The 19811-nt window shown below is 39.9% G+C and overlaps 1 protein-coding gene across 3 annotated transcripts in view; it reads right to left on the minus strand.

Moving 5' to 3' along the window:
• Nucleotides 1-91: 91 nt before the first annotated feature.
• gstcd (glutathione S-transferase, C-terminal domain containing) overlaps nucleotides 92-19811 on the minus strand; it is a 52465-nt gene continuing 32745 nt past the window's right edge. For all 3 annotated transcript variants that reach the window (XM_085276697.1, XM_085276696.1, XM_085276695.1), the window contains exons 9-13: nucleotides 18565-18693; nucleotides 12953-13086; nucleotides 9075-9105; nucleotides 6134-6203; nucleotides 92-3561 (exon numbers count right to left, since the gene is read on the minus strand). In XM_085276697.1, the coding sequence (XP_085132823.1) occupies nucleotides 3371-3561; nucleotides 6134-6203; nucleotides 9075-9105; nucleotides 12953-13086; nucleotides 18565-18693 (555 nt within the window). In that variant the 3' untranslated portion in view covers nucleotides 92-3370. The remainder of the gene's footprint in view (nucleotides 3562-6133; nucleotides 6204-9074; nucleotides 9106-12952; nucleotides 13087-18564; nucleotides 18694-19811) is intronic.

Below are 19811 nucleotides of genomic sequence, written 5' to 3' on the forward strand. Positions count from 1 at the left end.
TTTCAAGAAGCCAGGAGAACTATTCCTGAAGTCCCTGCCCCATTTCCCACTTTCCTAGCAAAACATAAAGAAATGAGAGTTGACTCAATACTTTTGCACAGTATTGTAGCTCCAGATTTGGATCTAAGACGCAGTTGTTCATTTCAAGAGGAATGAATCTCCAACTATAACAGCGGTCCCCAACCTTTTTTGTGCCACGGACCGGTTTATGTCCGACAATATTTTCACGGACCAGCCTTTAATAAAACCAGTACCGGTACCAAAAAACAAAGATTTATTCATAGCACACGGGAAAAGACCCAGGGAAACATAATGTTAAAAACAGATAAAAACCCTGAGAACCATCAGTTTCACTCTCGAGCCTCCACTCTCGCAGCCCGGTACCAAACGACTAACGGAGCAGTACCGGTCCATGGCCCGGGGGTTAGGGACCACTGCACTATATGGACAACATGCTACGAATGGTGCAAACCAAGCAGGACACTTCACAGCAATCAGCATCCTTTAAAGTAAAGATTTACCTAATTTCGTTGTTTGTTTAAAATCACTGAACAAAAAACAAACAAACCTCTAGGTGTCGACATATTCCAGAAATTATATTAAAGCGACCGATTAATCTTAATTTACTGCAACTGTCAGGGGTATCTGAACACCCCCCCCAAAAGAAAAAAGAAGACATCTATCTGTGTGATTTGGGTGAACTCGGTCTTTAAACAAGCTCCTGGGGAGAGTGAGTCATTGTTGCATTTTAAACAGGCTGTGCCACGACAGATACAAAGTAGAAAATAAATGCTGAACCTGAAAGCAAGCATGGAAATCCTAGGTGACAATGTGACAAGTAGCACGCGAAGCACAAGAGAATACATTACAGGATTATTAGGGTGTGCAAAATAACAGCAGCTGAGCCCTACCAGGCGACCAAAAAGGAAATACTATACATAATTAACTGCCAGTACTGTGGACACCAATAATTAAACTCAGTGCTGTTTATTAGAAAATTATGCAAGTCAACCGAAAAACACATTTTATAGTTCACACAGGTAAAATATAAAAAAGAGAGAGTGAGATATTTAAGATCACAGAGGACGTAGGAAAAATCCCTTTGTACCTTTCACATGGACTCGTTATGAGTGGCTGCTGTGTTAACCCAAGACACATAAACAAGGTCAGTGTTTGTCAAAGAGGATAATTGACACCAACAGAGAGTGTACCCAAATATGGAGCAGTGAGCTGTTGTGGGCAACCAGCCACAAACTCTGCAGCATAATGAAATGGAAAACTGTTGGCAAAAACGCAAGAAATGAGCAGAATTTTTAATTAACTAATAAGGTGAAGTTAGCAAAACAACTCCAGCTCCATCATTTCCTGGAAGAGGATTTTGCCCCCCCCCAAAAAATAAATAAAATAAAAATCATCACCCAATGGTTAAAATTCAGATCCCAATTTAAGTATAAAATTATGCTCTAAATCTCATTATGAGCAACTACATAAAGAAAACAGATTAAATAGCAATAAACTATGCATACAGCGTCTGTGTAGTCACAGGTTATTGTACATTGGAGAAACTCGCATGTAGTTGACTTTTGTATCGAGGTCAGCCCTCTAATTACGCAAATAAAAAATGCATTAAGCTAAATATGTGAGCGACTCTGCAATGCATTTGCAGAAAGGTTTCAGGAGGTGAATCGTTAGAAAAGAACATCTCTGCATTTAGATGAAAATGAGCCAATAACAGCTCATCTGTTTTATCTAAGCAAAGAATCCACTGTTACTGTTCTGATGTTTACTCTAAGCCAACTGCCTTCACCCTCTGCATTCTCCTTCCGATGCACACTTTAAGTAGTGCCACTGTTCCCCTCTTTTGTATGTATATGAATTTCTGTAATGTGCACTTGCCACAAGCATGAACAGGGAGTAGACTTCTGAAATAATTCCGATCCTCGGAAGGAGCTGTGTCTGTGGCCATTTACCTCGGGATAGATTGACTCTGCTGACTGAATTCAGATGAGCCTGACGTCTGCGAGGCCTGCATCTCTCTCACATCTATCCCTTCAGTGGGAGTGGGAAAAACTGGCTCCTTGGCTACCTCCCCAGATTTCTCAAGCAGCTGCATCAGACTGTCAAAGGTGACAACACTGGATTTTTTTTCGTCTTTTTTTCCCAGAGAAACACACGAATAGTTTCAGATGCAAGACTGAGAGCTTAAGGTGCCTCACTGTGACTACAGTAACCGGGACTGGAAATACGGAGCGCGCTGTGTGATTTCCAGTTATGAGGCACTGAACACCGTGCGTCTAATCAAGCGCGCTGACCTTTTCACCAGCTTCATAAAATATTCATTACTGCTGAAAGTATTCCAGAATGCATACCATACTCGCATTGCTTTTTTATGAGGAATAATCAGGTTCCTCTGTAGAACCATGAAAAATGCGACACTGTATATTACCCGATGTGACTCGAGTTTAAATCCACCTCTGATTGTCTCTCGCAAGAAAAAAGAAAACGACAGAAGAAACGTAGGTGAGATGACAGCGAGGCGATTCCTCACCTCGTCTTTAAATGCACACGAGCTGTTAGCACTGAATTTCTTGTGTTAATCAGAAGTAGCTGACTACTGAGCGCTATCCCAGAAGGCTGTATACAGACTATTTGCGAAAACAGCATGAGGACGTATGTCATACTTCATTCACAATATGGGTGTGCCAAGTCCTGCTGCGTCTGTGTGCGCTGACAGCTTGAGTCACGCAGTTTAGGCAAAGACAAAAACATAGCATTGCAGTTGGGGAGAAGCTTGAGCAGATGATCAACTAAAGTGTGTAACTCCCGGGAATGGCATGGTTGCTTTAACGTTTAGCCTGAAAGAAACTTTAAAAGATGGTAAATGGCCTGTATTTGTATAGCGCTTTAGCCTAAGGACCCCAAAGCGCTTTACATATCCAGTCATCCACCCATTCACACACTGGTGATGGCAAGCTACATTGTAGCCACAGCCACCCTGGGGCGCACTGACAGAGCTGAGGCTGCCGAACACTGGCGGCACCGGGCCCTCTGACCACCACCAGTAGGCAACGGGTGAAGTGTCTTGCCCAAGGACACAACGACCGAGACTGTCCAAGCCGGGGCTTGAACCGGCAACCTTCCGAATACAAGGCGAACTCCCAACTCTTGAGCCACAAAGCCAGATGACCTTTGACAGTACAGAAATAATAAACATGTATTTTCTGCAGTTAAGGCTGAGCTTGTAAAAAAATAAATAAAGTAAATTGTTGAGGGTGGTTTAAAAAACACTCGTGATACAGCCAGAAGCCGGATAGTTTATCAAACCCTTACAATGCTAAAGACACTCTGCTGTACTCCAGAGAATCGAGTGTTAATTATGCACTGCCTCTTCCAGTTGGCCAGCGGTGACTTCCAGTCCTCTCTTCTGCAGCAGCCTTCCCACCAGCATGTTGTTCTTTGGTGAGCAGCTTTCGGGCTCCATAGTCATTACTTGAACCGAATACCCATGAGTCTCTGCTGCCCATGACCGGTCCAAGTCTACCAAGCCCATACACTGTTTACCTGCAGAAGGAAAAAAAAAGGATCGAAATATTATTATTATTGTTCTATAATCAGACACTAAAATACTTTTACCTAAAGTGACTAATGTGTAAAAAAACAATATTTAAAATCTTTTTATTTATACTATACTAGATATTAACGCTGCCCCCTCAGTCCACGCACTGACTGAAACATGTCATTTTATCTCATCTCCCAGATGGATCAGTCACAGAGGAAAACCAGGCTGGCAACCCCCCTGCAACTGGGTGGGAAAAAAGAATCAGTCGTTGCACTGAATCTTTCACATTTGGTGACCAATTGCTGTCTAATTTATAAATGTATAGAGACTGCCTACACGCTGCAATCAATGTGATAAGCACAGCTCATCTGCAATACAGGACTCGACTCACCTGGTTGCAGAATGACTGTATTTTGTATTGCTCTAATAAAAGCAAGGTTGCTGAGCACCTGTGACATTGCAAAATTTCCTGTTTCACACCTCTGAGGATGTAAGAGACTAATATGAATCTATGTCTATATAGACTGCAGATTTTCAGGAGTATATCACAGTGCCAATTTGACCCAATTCTAATGCAAACTAATAGTAGACTGTCTTCGTCTTATTGCCACCTCTATGCACCGAGAGATGGCAATTGACTGCAAGTGGTGGCAGGTATGGTTCCTGTATTAGGAGTAACTTTTTCAAAGGCAATAAGGTTGTAAGTTCACTGCACACTGCAGCAAGAACTTTGGCAACTTCGTTCCAACTTGCTGCTCCTAACAGGACAGAAACTTTTCCGTGGGCACAGTCAGAGTTTTGTGTGTGAGCGATGACCCCACACAGTTTCACAACAGTTTGTCAAAAGCAACACTTAATCTATTAGTTTGATTTTTTTTTCCACACAAATGTTCCTCCCTTAATGTTATATGAACATAAACACACACAGAAAAAAAGAAATTAAGCACACAAAGTGAAGATTTCCCATTTGAAATGGTAAAAGTCTGCATTTAAACATTAATGGTGGTGGCATGAATCATTTCACCGCTCACGCCACAGACTGGATTCTACTGGACTTTAAACAGACTTTTGCGCTCCATTTGTGTTATTATGACTGTGTTGCTAATTAGATAACTAATCACTTAAAATTTAGGCAATAAAAACATAACAGATTGGCTCTTTTACTTTGACATAAGAGTCTCTTTATGTTTTTGAGGAAACATTTGCATAAAGACATTTGATTCCTCCAGGATCAAATGTCTCCATCCAGGAAGCAGGAGGGATCACCGATGTGTCTGATGAGCATAAGGATGAAGTCAATCATATCCCAGTCACCAGATCTCAACCTGATTAAACATCCATAGATGTGTGACCATCACCATCCAACCACCAGAAGACTTATTTGGGGACCAACGACATTCAATGCCTCCAACTAGAGAATCAAACATCTTGTACTTCTGGCAACACATAGAGGCTCAACACTATACGAAGGCTGTATGTTGGTTCTTCTTATAACTTATTACATGTCAGGCGAAAATCAGCAAATCCCCCATCATTAAGGTCTTTATTGCTCTAAAGCTGTACTGCTTTATATACCATTTCTGCATATTTTCAATATTGTGTGTCAGAAGACAGTAATTCATATACATGGATTATCCAGCCTCATCTGTTAGGATTTCCTTAAAAACACAAACTTCAAATGTAATTTAGCAGTGTGTGGAAGCAGGTGGCAGACACACTACACGTGAGCTTTGCTCCGCCGTGTTGCTTTGACGGGCGAAGTCTTACCAGCAAGCTCAAGAGGGACGAGATCACACATAGTTAGAAAATGTTAGTGGGAGAGGTTGAGCCCTGTTAACTGATATAGAGAAGAAACTAGTGTGACAGGTGGTGTCAGGTACATATGAAAAGGCTTCACGCTGACGAGACTTTGGGGAGCCTTCTCGGAAGCTTTGATAAACTGGAGAGCTATCAGGGCGAAGAGAGTCCTCAACATAATGAAACCCTGTAGAGTGAAGCTTCAGCAGGGGCCTGTAGGGGTTCTGACAAAACATTTCCCTCTGAATCTGACAACACTGATCTAGCAGCTGTTCGCCGCAGCTGTTTTGTCACTCTGTACAAATCTCTGCTCTAACATGTTTCTCACATCTTGAAAGTCTAGACTTTTTAAGGAACCCGCAGCAGTGGGGCTACCGAACAGTGTAAGTGTATGAAGAAAGTATGTCAAAGGATATTACAATGAAAAGGTGCTTGTGTCCATCACACTGGACTTCATCAGTCAGTATCATCATGGAGGCGTCAGACTGGTTCCAGCTAGTTTACATATTCATTCTGCAGCAGCGCAATGACAAAATAATTTGAACAAAGTAATGTCGAAAGAAATATTCAGGAACATTGGAGCTGTTTCAAAGGCAAAGTGTGGTCCCAGCAAATACTGATGATTTGATTTTAAATTAGTTTTGATAATGATACTCGATGCTGTGTCTCTATGTGCAGCAGTTACCAGATACTGCTAAGAATGTTTAGCCTAAAAAAGTAATAAAGGACTGAACATAAATAATAGCTCAGGTCTAAAGAGAAGATTGCAAACAGCACCAATGAGTCTCCTGTCTGGCGGAAGCTGGACAGCCGTCTGGTCTGCGAAGCGACAGAGGATCATGTGTTCCTGAAACAAAGACAAAAAACGAGTACAGTTACTGCTCACTTATTGTTACGTGGATGTGGTGCAAGTGATCCGTTCATCACTGCGTTAAGATCAAGTATATCTGAAAATGTATAAAAGTTTAACTAATACCATTGTAGCTTATTTGTATCGATTCATCCTTTTTCTCCCTTGCTTACAGCAGTGGGGTCAAAAACATTCTCACTTGAGTATCGCATGGCTTAAAATTTCTGTGTATGCAGCTCTGAGCACACAATGTACTACACAACATGGCACACTATATATTACACAATGGAGGTGATTTGTTTGGGATTTCCAAAGCCGGATAACGATCAGAGTAATATAACATTAAAGTATCTTTGTAAATATATAAATGTGCTTTAAGAAAAATCCAATTATTCTCAAAGTGGCTGCAGTTAAGAAGCGGTACAAACTTTACACTTTGTGAAAGATTTCCCTTGGATGAATTAAAAAAAATGTCTTCAAATTGAGCACTTATGTTCATTTGTTCAGATGAATTGATAATATTTTGGCAGTCAACAGTTAAGGTTACCGTGACCTCACAAAGCTTCGACTATAACTCAAACAATCATACACGGCATTTATGATGAAAATGATACATTATTACGTATGTATGTACCACAGGATAACAGTCAGAACTGATGAAATCTTATATGTAAAAGTTCAAAGGTCAAGTCTGCAATCGCAGCAAACCACCCTGACTGGTTTGCAGAACCATATACCGCAGCCGTGAGGCAGTAATTCTAGTTTCTACCTTATGGTTCATGGAACAAGTGATTCATGAGAGCGTTAAGTCAGCTGAAACTTGCCTCCACTTTAATTGGTTCTATTCTTCACTCTGCGGGGTCGGCGCTGAATGCAAGGCCATGGAACAGGTGCTTAAAGCTCGTGTGAGCACCAATATCTCTCACCATTAGCCCTTTATTCCAGTGATACACTATTTGTCATTGTGCTGTCATTCTGTTTAACTACTGTAGTTTGGAAAGAACAACTCTGGTTCTGCTGTAAAACGAGCGAACGCAGCTTTTATTTCTGTGACTCTTGTCTGGGACATTGCCTGGGATGTCTGGTGCGGAGGGGCAAAGAAACAGAAAGCAGTGGGGTTCCCTACCTTGAGCCCAAATAAATAACAAATGCCAAACATGTTTGTCGAAAGGAAAACCAAGGAGGGAGGCCGAGGAGATTTGGAGCTCAGGTTTAAAGTGGAGGATAATATGCCTGCTGGTATAAACAGAATATAGATTTCTCCTGCTGGGTGGCTGCATGCTTAGTGTCTTCCTTATTGTGTGTTTTTTTCCTCTCACTCAGCTTTTTGGAAAAATCTGAACTCAGTATCACGTAACACTGTAATTGCTCAGTGTCTTCTAAGTATAATACTATGTTTTGTGCCTCTTGGGCCATGTAAAAAAAAAAAAAAAAAAAATCTGATTCTTGTAGCGCACAAAGAAGTTAAAGGTGGTCCAATGTTGTGACATGTCAACTCTTGAGGTTGCTATGGTTAGGACCTGCAGCTTCTCCTGCACAGATTTTCCCCAGGGGCCCTGACAGGTCCCATATATCATCGCGGGATAGGCCCTCCCGGAGCACAGTGGCGTGTCTGTGCCGAGTGATAAGGGAAGTGACTTGGGAATCTTTGTTTGCGAGACACTGATAAGCGCAGAGATCTCATCAGTTCTTCTAAGTTTCTGATAAAATAAAGATTTTCATCCAGTTTTATGAATGAATTGGAAGAGTTGTTAGATTTTTGTTGCCTTTAGACTGGGTGGATAAAAGTCAAACCTTTTAAAGCTGTACACACAGTAAGTGTACATTAATGCACTATATGTAAATGAGCTATGACAAAAACTGAGCCAACTCACAATAATTTGGCTTGTTTTTTTGCTCCTAAAGTATGAACCATTTGAAGATAATATAGGAAATTATTTGTTAAATTCTACCCTAACCTACTGAGTCTTGTCCTCAAAGACTTTTTTCCATATTTAATACTGCAACAGTTTAAAATTAGTCATCTGAAAGTTGCTAGTAGTTGCTAGCGAGTTGCTCCTAAATGTAATCTCAATCATGAATACACAAATAGATTTTATTTAAAAATATTTTTTATTAATGCCACTTCCCAGGAGCAGATGTCCCTGCAAATTCCCTCTAAAGGTTAGACCGTATAATGTTTCTTTTCCCCCCACAAAGCTTGTAAAGATGGCCAAGAGCTAGATCTCAGACTCTGCAGATCTCGGTTAGCGTGTTACGTTAAGGCTCATGACAGATTTAGAAAGACTACAAACAGTATGGCTGTTTGTAGTCTTATAGTCAGGAGAAAGCCTCTTATCTCTGAAGGAAAACATGGCAGCATGGCTTAGCTTCGCCACAGGACCTTGGCACCTTGCGGTCATTGAGTCAAACACGAACTCCTCTGTTTACCAAAGTATTTCAGAGTCAAACGTGAGGTCATCTGTCCAACAGTTAACGCTTGGCCGAAAATGGGTCAAGTAACAGGACAATGATCCCAAACACAGCCGCAAATGTGCAACAGAATGACTGCAAAAGGAAAGAATCACAAGTTCAGATTTGAACTTGACTGAAACCCTGTGGTTGATGAAACGATCTTAAGAGAGCACCGCAAAACCCAATGAACCAAAGCAACGCTCTAAAGAAGCTACTTAATTTTTAATCTACTGCTTCTTTCATTTTGGGTTTGTTTTTTCTTATATAAATAAGGACACGGTGTAATACGTGCACAGAGTCCTTGCTTTTCACATGTATTGACCTGCATGTGACACTTTCCTTGTAAAAAGTTGCTGTAAACCTGTAATCTGTATTAAACACAATAAAGAGAATTAATCATATTTAAAAGCATACCTTAGATGTCAGAGTCTCCTGGAACATTTTGCTGTAAAAAGAAAAAAAAAGTAAATAAAAAAGAAAACACAAAAAAGTTTGCTGAGAGAAAAAAAGTAATGGAAAAGTTCTATACAAACAAGATGAATATGCAACAAAATCAAAGTCCTAAACCAAACAAAACCCATGTGCATAATCTCCAAAGCAGGGAAAGAAGGACTTTCATTACTTTTGTTTTGACATGGGAGTAAAGTTTGTTTGAGATGGTTAAACATGGTTTGGTTTGCTTCATGCTAATTAAAAATCAACATGAAACAGTTCAAGGGTTAGGGGCCAGTGCGGTCACATGGAGAAAAGTTTAGCACAAACTTTCATGGCCTTAATGAAACGGGCAGTTTAGAGCTTCACAGCTCATAAACCCACAGACTGCTTGGAATGTCTTCACCTGCAAAATATCCACGAGTACCTGGAACACGACCTGAGGGCAAAACTCTAAAAGTAGCAAGATGAAGATTGACAGAGTCAGGTGGGCTCGTCCTCCTCACATTTATACCCCGCAGAAACAAAGCTTCTTGTTATCTATCACAGCTGCAAAGTCATTTTTAGTGTCATTCTTTAATATTTTATGAGGACTTGGGAGGGTTGAAATGTCACGGGAAATGTGAAAAATGTAAAATATTTATGTCGTACACTGAAAATCACATAGCAGGAGTCAACCGTTTAATCGTTGCTCTACATCAGTGCAAATTCCTTAAAGCCCAACAACAGCAACGTCGTGCAAATATCTTCATTTGGTTAGTGACGATTAAAAACATCTAAAATATTGGACTTTCCACATTGTTATGTGCATATCCCAACTTACATTGGGGAGGAAGTGGAGAACAAGAACAGTCAATTTAAAGACTGACATGTAGAGTCAGTTTTACAAAATGAAGCATCTTTCTTGGCAGGAGAGCGTGGGAAAAGCATGTAATTGTGCTGCTAAACAGTGCATAAGAGAGCAACCTAAAAACTTTAACAAGTGGTCTAAAATCAAAGTTTACTGCAAAATAATCATGATAGCAATACTTACAAAATAATTAGCAATATCCAACAGATTATTTAAAAGGAGGAACTGTGCTTTCCAAGTACTTACATTTACATATGATAAAAATCAAAACATTTAGAGTGCCTATTAAGATTTAATGAGTTTTCTTCCCCATAAATCAAGCATAAAATGTTTTGTAAATATTTTAAAAACCACACTGATTGTATTTTTCTTGCAGACTTGTTCTACCTTGCCTTATGATCCATTGCTACATTTCCTTTCATATCACTAATGGTGATACCATCTACAAGTATGTGCGCCGCATCTCCTGCCTACTCCTGTCTGTGCATCTTTGTGCGTGAGATAAAAGCAAAATGGAAAACCTGCGTATTTACAGTCTTCTGTGGCATTATCAGTCGGCATTCCTGGATACAAGAGGTTACGTTAATGAAAACCTACATGAGAATATGCTGCTCATCTCTCACATGAAAGCTATTTTAAGAAAGAGTGTTATAATGAATTGAGAGACTTGAAGAAGCTTCGTGTGAATCACAGTAAACACGGAGACAACACTCGGTTGGCAGCCTGTGATTCTTGTACGATTCTCTTCAAAATATAAAGTGACACAACAACACGCAGGACGAAATGCTATGTTGCTATGGAACACGGCCGTGCCGTCATCAGACAATACCATCCAAGATAACACTGGAATACAATTTTACTTGATATATTAAAAAAAAAAAAAAAAAAGAGCGAGAGCAGCTTGTCAAACGCCCAATAAAGAACTGCTGCGCCCGCTAAAAGTGGAAACAACAAACTCGTTTCACCACTTCAGTCATAAATACAATGTCAAGCACAAGCAGGGTACAAAAACACAGAAGGAGGAGATGCTAGCAGCTGACGATGTGCAAACTAAATGTTACAAAAAATGACTCAAGAAGAGAAAACAGTGGCTGGAAGTCCTTGATGCAGTTACATGAAGGTACAGGATTAGGCAGGTTTAGGAAACTCAACTTAATAAAATATGTCTCTATTTAAATTTTATTATGTAACAATATTTTGCAGGTTTCAGAAGATTTCAAAGGTTATATTACATTATATTATTATTTCATGGTAAAGCTCAATAGTAATGCACTTATCTTACACTTTAACTTAAAACTTCCAACAAAAACACATTACTATTACTATTATGGCAAGGCAAGGCAAGGCAAGGCAAGTTTATTTGTATAGCACAATTCAACAACAAGGTGATTCAAAGTGCTTTACAGAGACATATTATGCTATAATGCTCCGTCTTGTAGCCCCTTATATCAATCGACTGACACAGTGTGTCATCAATGAAAGCAGCTCACTGGAAAAGAAGGACAGCAAATGCCCTTCATTTTGTTTGCGTCAATAAATGCTGCCTGCAAGCTACAATCACCAATAAAACACTGTTCAGTATTTAATTAATATCATCAGAAATATCATTATTGCACATTTCCTTGAAATATCACACATGGTTTTGAGGCTGTATCAAGGAAGCCTTACTCACTATAGCAGCGGTCCCCAACCCCCGGGCCTTGGACCGGTACCGGTCCGTGAGTCGTTTGGTACCGGGCCGCGAGAGTTGAGGCTCAGGTGTGAAATGTATGGTTTTCAGGGTTTTTATTGGTTTTCAGCGTTATTTTGTTATCGTTTTTATCGTTTTTATCGTTAACTCGGTTTTCCTTGGTCTTTTCACGTGTGTTATGAATAAATCTTCTTTTTTTCGGTACCGGTACTGGTTTTATTTTGTTGTATTTATCCGCGACACCTTAAAGGCAGGTCCATGAAAATATTGTCGGGCATAAACCGGTCCGTGACGCAAAAAAGGTTGGAGACCGCTGTGCTATAGAACACTGAAGAGTGCATTAAGGGCAAGAAAGACTTTGCATGTAAAGCAGGAGGTAACTGAGCTCCAGCTGAGCACCTGAAAATCTGATATCCTGATAGCTGTAATATAACTCTAGGTCACACGGCATAATTTTTTCTTGTTTGCTTGCCATTTTAGAGTAGCTACAAACAAATCTGATGATTTATCGTGCAACGTTTAAACAAGATTTAAAGCGGATGGACACTGGACAACGAATAAAGCAGAAGAGCAAATGATAGGATCTGTAAACACTCTACACTATAATTTCGCCAACCTGAAGACTTGAACAGACTTGGCCTAACAACAAAACAAATAAAATCTCCAGCTTCACTTGCTGGTGACCAGACTTGTTGCTACAACAGCAACTCTGCGTAACAGCCTTGTTTTGCAGCAATCAGTCACCAAAAGTTGTTTTAGTAGCAAACTGCTGCATCTTATGTACCATTAGTGAGCATAGCAACAGAATCAACAGCGTCTCCCTCCACCCTGTTTTCCATCTGTATTCAAACAGCACCGTGTCACGGCTTGCATGATCACCAGACGTTTGGATTAAATGGTTAATTTCCTCGTACGCCACATAATAAAGTCGTCGCTGACATTTCGTTCTAAATTTTCCAGCCAGCCTATCTGTCTGACACATTCCTTCCAGTGTCTAAATTAAGAACCAAATTCTCAGTTCACATAACAACACACTGTGACTGGCGGACCATCTCGAGAAGGTGATGCGATGCTGCTGCCCCGAATTGGCAAATGGTTATGAGCAGTCAAAGGAGGCAAACAGAATGTAGTTAAGAGATATAGACTGTGTGTTTGTGAGTGACGACGAGATGAGAAACTAATGGAGAAAGTGACTCATAAAGACTGAAAGGCGAGGGAACAGGAACGAAGGGAAGCAACATCTATCTAACAAGAAAACATCATGGTTAGAACGACATTTTTAAAAGCAGTAACCCACAGACGTGACACTGGATCACACACCTCTTGGGGAAGCTGAACTTCACAGCATTCTGGATGAAGCCGTAGCAGCAAGGACTAATAGCAAAGGCGGCTCCGGCCTGGATGCAATGCTCCATTACCATATCTGTTGCAACGCCACATGCATGAAGGGCGACCTGCATTAGAACAGAAAAAGAAAGAAAACACAAAAAAGTGTTACTTTCACCAACAAAATGATCTTGAAACCCTCAGATTTCCAACAGCAAAAACCAAAACTGAGAGCATGCACTCAATTCCATTGATTACTTCATAATGGCCCCTGCTATTAAATAAATCTATGCTCTCAAAGGTGCAGACGCCGGGAGTAGCAGCAAACAAAATATATCAGTGCGTTTAGAGTGCAGGCACGGATGCATCAGGATTCCTATTGACAGGGTAAACTGTGCGTGGTGATGAACACCTAGCTATGCATTAGTAATGGTGTGGTTATATATTGGATTGCAGAATGGTACTAAGAGACCCAATATCCATCATTCCTGGCCCTGTCCATCTGCAAAAATGCATTATGATTTCTCAAGGACAACGAGTTTAATATCCAGACGTGACATAACTTCCTCTCATATGTACAGTGACAAACCACATGCCATGTTAATGGCCCAAATAAAATCCTTTTTAAACAGCCTGATGTCCCAATAGCTCCTGAACTCTCTGGAATGAACCCCATTCGACTCAAGCAGCGAGCTCCAAAGTCTATTTGTGTTTTCCAAGAAGTTGTCACTTGGCGTCTGTGAGTCTGAATTAACTGCATGTTGCCTTGACAGCAGTGCCACAAAGCAGAAGGTCAGAGCTGATCAGGACAGAATTGAGCCAGAACTGTTGGCACCACCACACACAAAGAGCAGAACATACAGACGCTCTGAGCCAAACCTCCACCCACCCATAAGGTCAGTGAAGGTTTTGAACGGAGGGTATATTTCTTACAGCGGCTTTACGTTTTCCTAGAAACTGAACTTTTGCGTGTTTGATTAAAAAAAGATTCACGCCCATTAAGATCTGTATCGATTTAAACGTGAACCCGTTAAATGAGACTCTGCGATTTAAAAGAATAACTTCAATTACGTCCATTACCTTGTATCCATTTGACAGCTAATCTTCCATTTTATTCATGCCGTCAGGGAAAAAGCTTTATGCTTTTCTTAACAGCATGTTTTAGACTGATGATTAGGAGGAAGGGTTGCTATCAGAAATTACACGATGTTACACCTCCTCACATCTAAGGCAAAAATAATTACCAAAATAACACTATCACTCATTCCTAGCTTCTTAATGCTGTACATTAGTCATGCTGTATTAAATCCTAATTACATTTTATAACCTTTAGCCTCCATTTACCGCAAACACAAAGCCAATCAATTACATAAAAAACACACAACTGGAATGAAACACATTGTGATATGTCTTCGTAGCTAATGCTGTATTTACAAGTTCTGATGACACAGTCATCTCTGCTTTATAACTGTGGTATTGACAAAGCATGGACCCAACTTAACATGTTCACATTCTGAGTGCAGCTGATTAGAAATGCATAATGAAAGGTGAAAATGAACACGAGGCCAATTTAAATCTCACAGTCCTACCGAATTACATGCATATCCTGCTGAGCTTTGCCTCAAGACACAGTCTGGAAGAAGAAACCCTAAATTAATGCGCACAAGTAAAACTATGTTCATACTGAGCTATCATTTCTGGAGAGAGAAAGCTGTTTCTGGCTGCATTATTCTCTCAACAATCGCATCACAGAAATAACGAGGTTTCATTATTCACTCTTATTCCAGTAATTGTATCCCTCTCCAGGTCTATCTGGGCCTGAGACAGAGCAAGTTCCTGCAATACAGCTAATTAATACTTAATCAACATCATACGCATTTGCAAAATTGTGCTGCAAGCCTGTGCAATAGTTTTGGGAACTTTTTCTCAATACGGTGCACTTTTAAATGCTCAGGTTTGTCTGTTTCACTAATTTTATTACATGTGGACAAATGAATGCTTAGATGTGTCGACCAACCTATATTAAGTATGATTACACCGAACCAAAGAGTTGTTTTCCTCTCAAAGGTGGATGTAATGATGCCTTTTACCTGAGGTGATCAAACTCAATCTTAACTCACTCTTTTGAAAACAACCAAGACTATAAGGAGAGTAGAAAATAGTCCTAATACACCATTAGTATTAGAGCTGCACCAGATAAAGACACTTGGCACTTAATCAATACTGATTTTTTACATGAAGCCCAAAGTAAGACCAGCTAGTGCATTTTTCTACATGCAAACATAGAGGCAAATGAAAGAATCAACTGCAAACAATCAGACTCTTTAGCAGAACCAATAACGGACTTGCATCCAATAAAATTAAAACCTGCTTCAAGCTCCACAACTTTTCATGCCTCTATAGTCTGTAGACTGAAGAACGTCTGATAAGACACGTCATACAGAGGTTGGTTTAAGTTTAACACCGAGGCCATAAAGTGAGCAGACACTGACTAACATCAGGGACACCTCAACTTAATTAGCCTGATTAAGTGAGTGTGCCTAAAAATGGGACCATGTATTATACATAGCAGGATTAAAACTGATGTGATATGTGGCTCCAACAGGTAGTAATTGCTTTGTTATACAGGAAGAAGCTTAGCCACAGTAAGAAACTCAAGCGGGGCAGAAAATTACAAGCATAAAAATTGTTCTATACATAAATATATTGTAAATTAATGCATCAGGTGAAATGAATCTGTGCGTGTGTGTGTGAGGAAAGATTCAGGCTACCCTGCAAAAGACACTCAGATATCGAGCAGATGAATAATCTGTGCTGTTTGTTTCTTGCCAAGTGGAACGAGTCTCAGTGGAGTGAGGATGCTGGAACAAAAGCTACTTCTAATTACAGGAGGTACGTATATTTTTCTATTTGTCTCGGTGGAAGTTAATGTGAGGCTACAAGAACAGCTGGTTTTTCTGACAGCTGTGACCACAGAGCTTTAACACAGAAGAGTAAGACAGATCACTGATCTAGCTCAGGCTGCTCAGAGAGCCTAAATAAGGCAAGAAGAAGAAAAGTTTTAACTTGTGTGCTTTTGTTCCGCTTGTTTGAAAAATTCAGACATCCAGTGCACGTCCACAGCTAAGTACCTATTTGCGCTAAATTGATAATTATCGCATCGAGAAGTCAAGAGCTCTGCAGATGGAGGTGGGTGTTAAACAGGACTGACAAGGGTTTTGGTGGAGAGTCCTCCTCAGTAATGATTTTTTTTGTTTGTTTTAACCCCATTTAGCATAAAGTTTGACAGCCAGTTAAATATTTAGTTTTACTTAAAACATTTACTGTGTTTAATCTTTAGGCTTAAACACAAGTTGGAGAAATGCAGTGTCCATTAGGAATTCAAAAGGAGATATTGCCAGTCAAGATTCTTGTACAAGAAACATAAATTAAATTGAATTGGCAGAAAACACTTTCCAATGATTATACTTTCCCTTCCAAACATGATTCCTTCTGTGAAACTCAGAGTATAAAGCAAATGAAAAGCATTGTTGGATACAGAAAATGAGAACAAAGAAAGAAAAGCAAGAAATTACCAGTCCTCACTGAAGAGATCTCTAAACTCAAAGTCCTAAATTTCCTGGATGAAACTACCTTTTGGCTTCCTGATAATCAGGGAGCACCAACGTACCCTGTTCTGATTAAAAGCTCCACTTCAGGAAATGAACAGTTATTTTGGTTGCTCTAACAAAAATAACTTCAAGTTGACATTTTCAAGCTCAGTGAAGAGATGAATGACACATTTCTCAATGTGATGCGATAAAAATACAGCGATCAGACACCTTAAAGCGAAGAGGTGATTGTGGCAAAGTGGAAAATCGCACTTTGTTTATGCAGCGTTAATCCTTATGTTTCAATTTCAGTCCATCAGTAGAGAACTAATACACTCTCTTCCACAGAAAAGGTCAGGTCGTACCCCTGTCAATGTACAGTACTGTGCAAAAGTCTTGAGCTACCCCTCATTTCTCTATATTTAGATAGGAAAGTGGGAAGTGAGTGCAGCACATGTAAACATACATGGAAATACAGTAAAATAAGACAAAAAAGAGCGTGCACAATTCAATAAAAAGAACGTCAGTATTTGGTATTACCATTTTAATTCTTCAACACAGTCTGAACTGTCTTAGTAGGCAGGCTTCTTCTAATTTCTTTAAATAATCTCTAATTGGGAGTAGCTCTTCTATGGATGCTGGCTCCCTTTTGTTCCATACCTCAGCCTTTCCTCCCTGTTTCCCTTCCTTGAGACCATTTCTGATGAGCCTTTAGTCAATAGTAAATGGATGAACCTACAGGCCAGATGCATCTTTAAGGTCTTGTATCAGGTCAATGCTGCATTTTTTTCACCTCATTTTTTAAGGACATCGCTTTTAGATACTGTTCATCTGCTGCAGAGAGTTGTTTTTTTGGCCTTCCAGAAAAAAATACATTTAGCTGAAAATGATCAGATACAAAGAGTGGACTAAAAATGAGTGAACAGCAGCCAGTGTCACCAAAAAAAGTTTGAAAGACCTTCAAAAATCCTGGGGAGTTATTGCTCAAGACCACTTTTAAAAAATTACAAAAACGTCAGGCTCAGTGGAAGGAAAACATATTAACGTGAGGACTGGCTCAAGACTTTTGCACAGCACTGTACGTATGCACATTTTGTCAAAAAGCCAGATAACAACAATTGTTTTGATGCTACAGTTCTGTCAGTTATTGCATAATTAAAATGTTTGAATTTTTAATTCAGTCAAAGACAGAATATCACATTTCCTTTGCAGGATAGTGCAACAAGAGAAGCAGTGGGACAATTATCTGTGCACTGATTATTTATATTTCTATAAGAGAAAAGTTTCTATCCCAAATGTTATTACTGATTAAATTCTCCACATTTTTAAGATTCTCTTAGAAAGCTAAGCTGTGAGAAAAACAATTAGCTTTAAGAGGTATTTTGAAAAACCCCATTATGATTCATGATACTGTGATTGCAATATTACAGTAATTACAATTTACAATACAATAAAACTGCAGAACAGATAATATAATAATTGCTCTTAATGGGTTTAATTTCATGGCTCTGGTGTAATTTAGTGACTTTTACCATGACAAATAGATTTGACATCACATGCGCTTGCTGCATTTTTGGTTTCTGTTTTTCACACACTGGGAATCTGAAGTGTTAACCACACTGTCTACAGCAGCGGTCCCCAACCCCCGGGCCTCGGCCCGGTACCGGTCCGTGAGTCGTTTGGTACCGGGCCGCGAGAGTTGAGGCTCAGGTGTGAAATGTATGGTTTTCAGGGTTTTTATTGGTTTTCAGCGTTATTTTGTTATCGTTTTTATCGTTAACTCGGTTTTCCTGGGTCTTTTCACGTGTGTTATGAATAAATCTTCTTTTTTTCGGCACCGGTACTGGTTTTATTTTGTTGTATTTATCCGCGACACCTTAAAGGCCGGTCCGTGAAAATAATGTCGGGCATTAAAGGTTGGGGACCGCTGGTCTACAGTACTGTACTCTTTAGATCATCATGCAAATAAATGAAACAAATTGTGCAAAAACGATTTTTGTAACTTGCTATGCTCACCCCGATGTGAAAAGGTCCAGTGAAGTAATCCAGATTGGCCTGAATGAAGCCGATATTTTTCAGACCGAGCTCAGCACTGCGACTCTGAGCCCTGACCAAGGACTCTTCTTTGTTCTCTATGAGGATGACCTTAAGCAATGACAGAAAAATCCCCACTGTGAGTAGCTGCTTCTTTTTAAAAAAACCTGAAACAAGCACAAATGCATTTAAACTTATCCGTCTACATATCCTTAACAATATTAAAACACATCACAAATATTAAAAATTCTTAAACAAACCATATGCTTTGTGAAAAACTAAAGCATTTCATGGAGATGCATTTAATTATTAGGAATAATAACACATAATAACAGAGAGGGATGGGAATGGAGAAGCGGGAGGGGGTTCTTGTAAAGTACCCGCTTTTGCTTCTTTCAGTAGTTCAATTCCTCGGAATTGCTATTCTGCTTGTCTTAGAGGCTGGATCAGAGTCTCGCAGATGTTTAGCTAGCCTTTTCATTAAGGCAGGGAAGTGGTCCACTCAGGACCGGGTCTTTCCCTGCTGCATGTGCTAGTTGACTTCTTCTGGAGCTTCTGGAAAGCTTTGCACTCGTCAGGCCCATATGGGCTCCAAAGGCTCAGTAGCCCCCAGTGCACACAGCCAGCCCAGCGGTTTCCCAGCTGGGCAGCTGCCTGAGGGGTTAGCTGGTTGATCTTGTGTCTTTTGACGTGTCTTCCTCCCCTCCCCCCAAACCGGTCATGGTGGATGGCTGCTCCTCCCTGAGCCTGGTCCTGCTGGAGTTTTTTCTTCACACTGTCATAAAGTGCTTGCTCATAAGGCGTTGTCTGATTGTTCGGGTTTTCTCTACTACTGTAGGATCTTTACCTTACAATATAAAGTGCCTTGAGGCAACTGTTGTTATTATTTGGCACTATATCATTAAAATGTAACTAAAATTGAGATTAATATTAACAGGAGAGTAAAATGACTGAGGCGAAATTAAATGAATGTCATCAAGCAGCGACTCGAGTGTGTCCTGTATTTCGATAGGATCATTTGCTGCATGTGATAAAATTAGCACCATCAAAACTGCACGTTGTTGTTGTTTTAATTATAATCCTAACGAGATCCTAATGAGAATCGATAACAGAGAATCGATAAGGAGTCAAATTGATAAGTGATATTTATAATGGAATCGGAATCGATTCCCATCCCTAACATTTTTAAAAATGCCTGCCAAAAGTCACCACATACCACTCACGAACTC

The sequence above is a fragment of the Mchenga conophoros genome, linkage group LG6 (assembly GCF_057382185.1).
Source record: "Mchenga conophoros isolate Kocher_MC1m ecotype Shallow Benthic linkage group LG6, M_conophoros_male_GT1.1, whole genome shotgun sequence".
NCBI lineage: Eukaryota > Metazoa > Chordata > Actinopteri > Cichliformes > Cichlidae > Mchenga > Mchenga conophoros.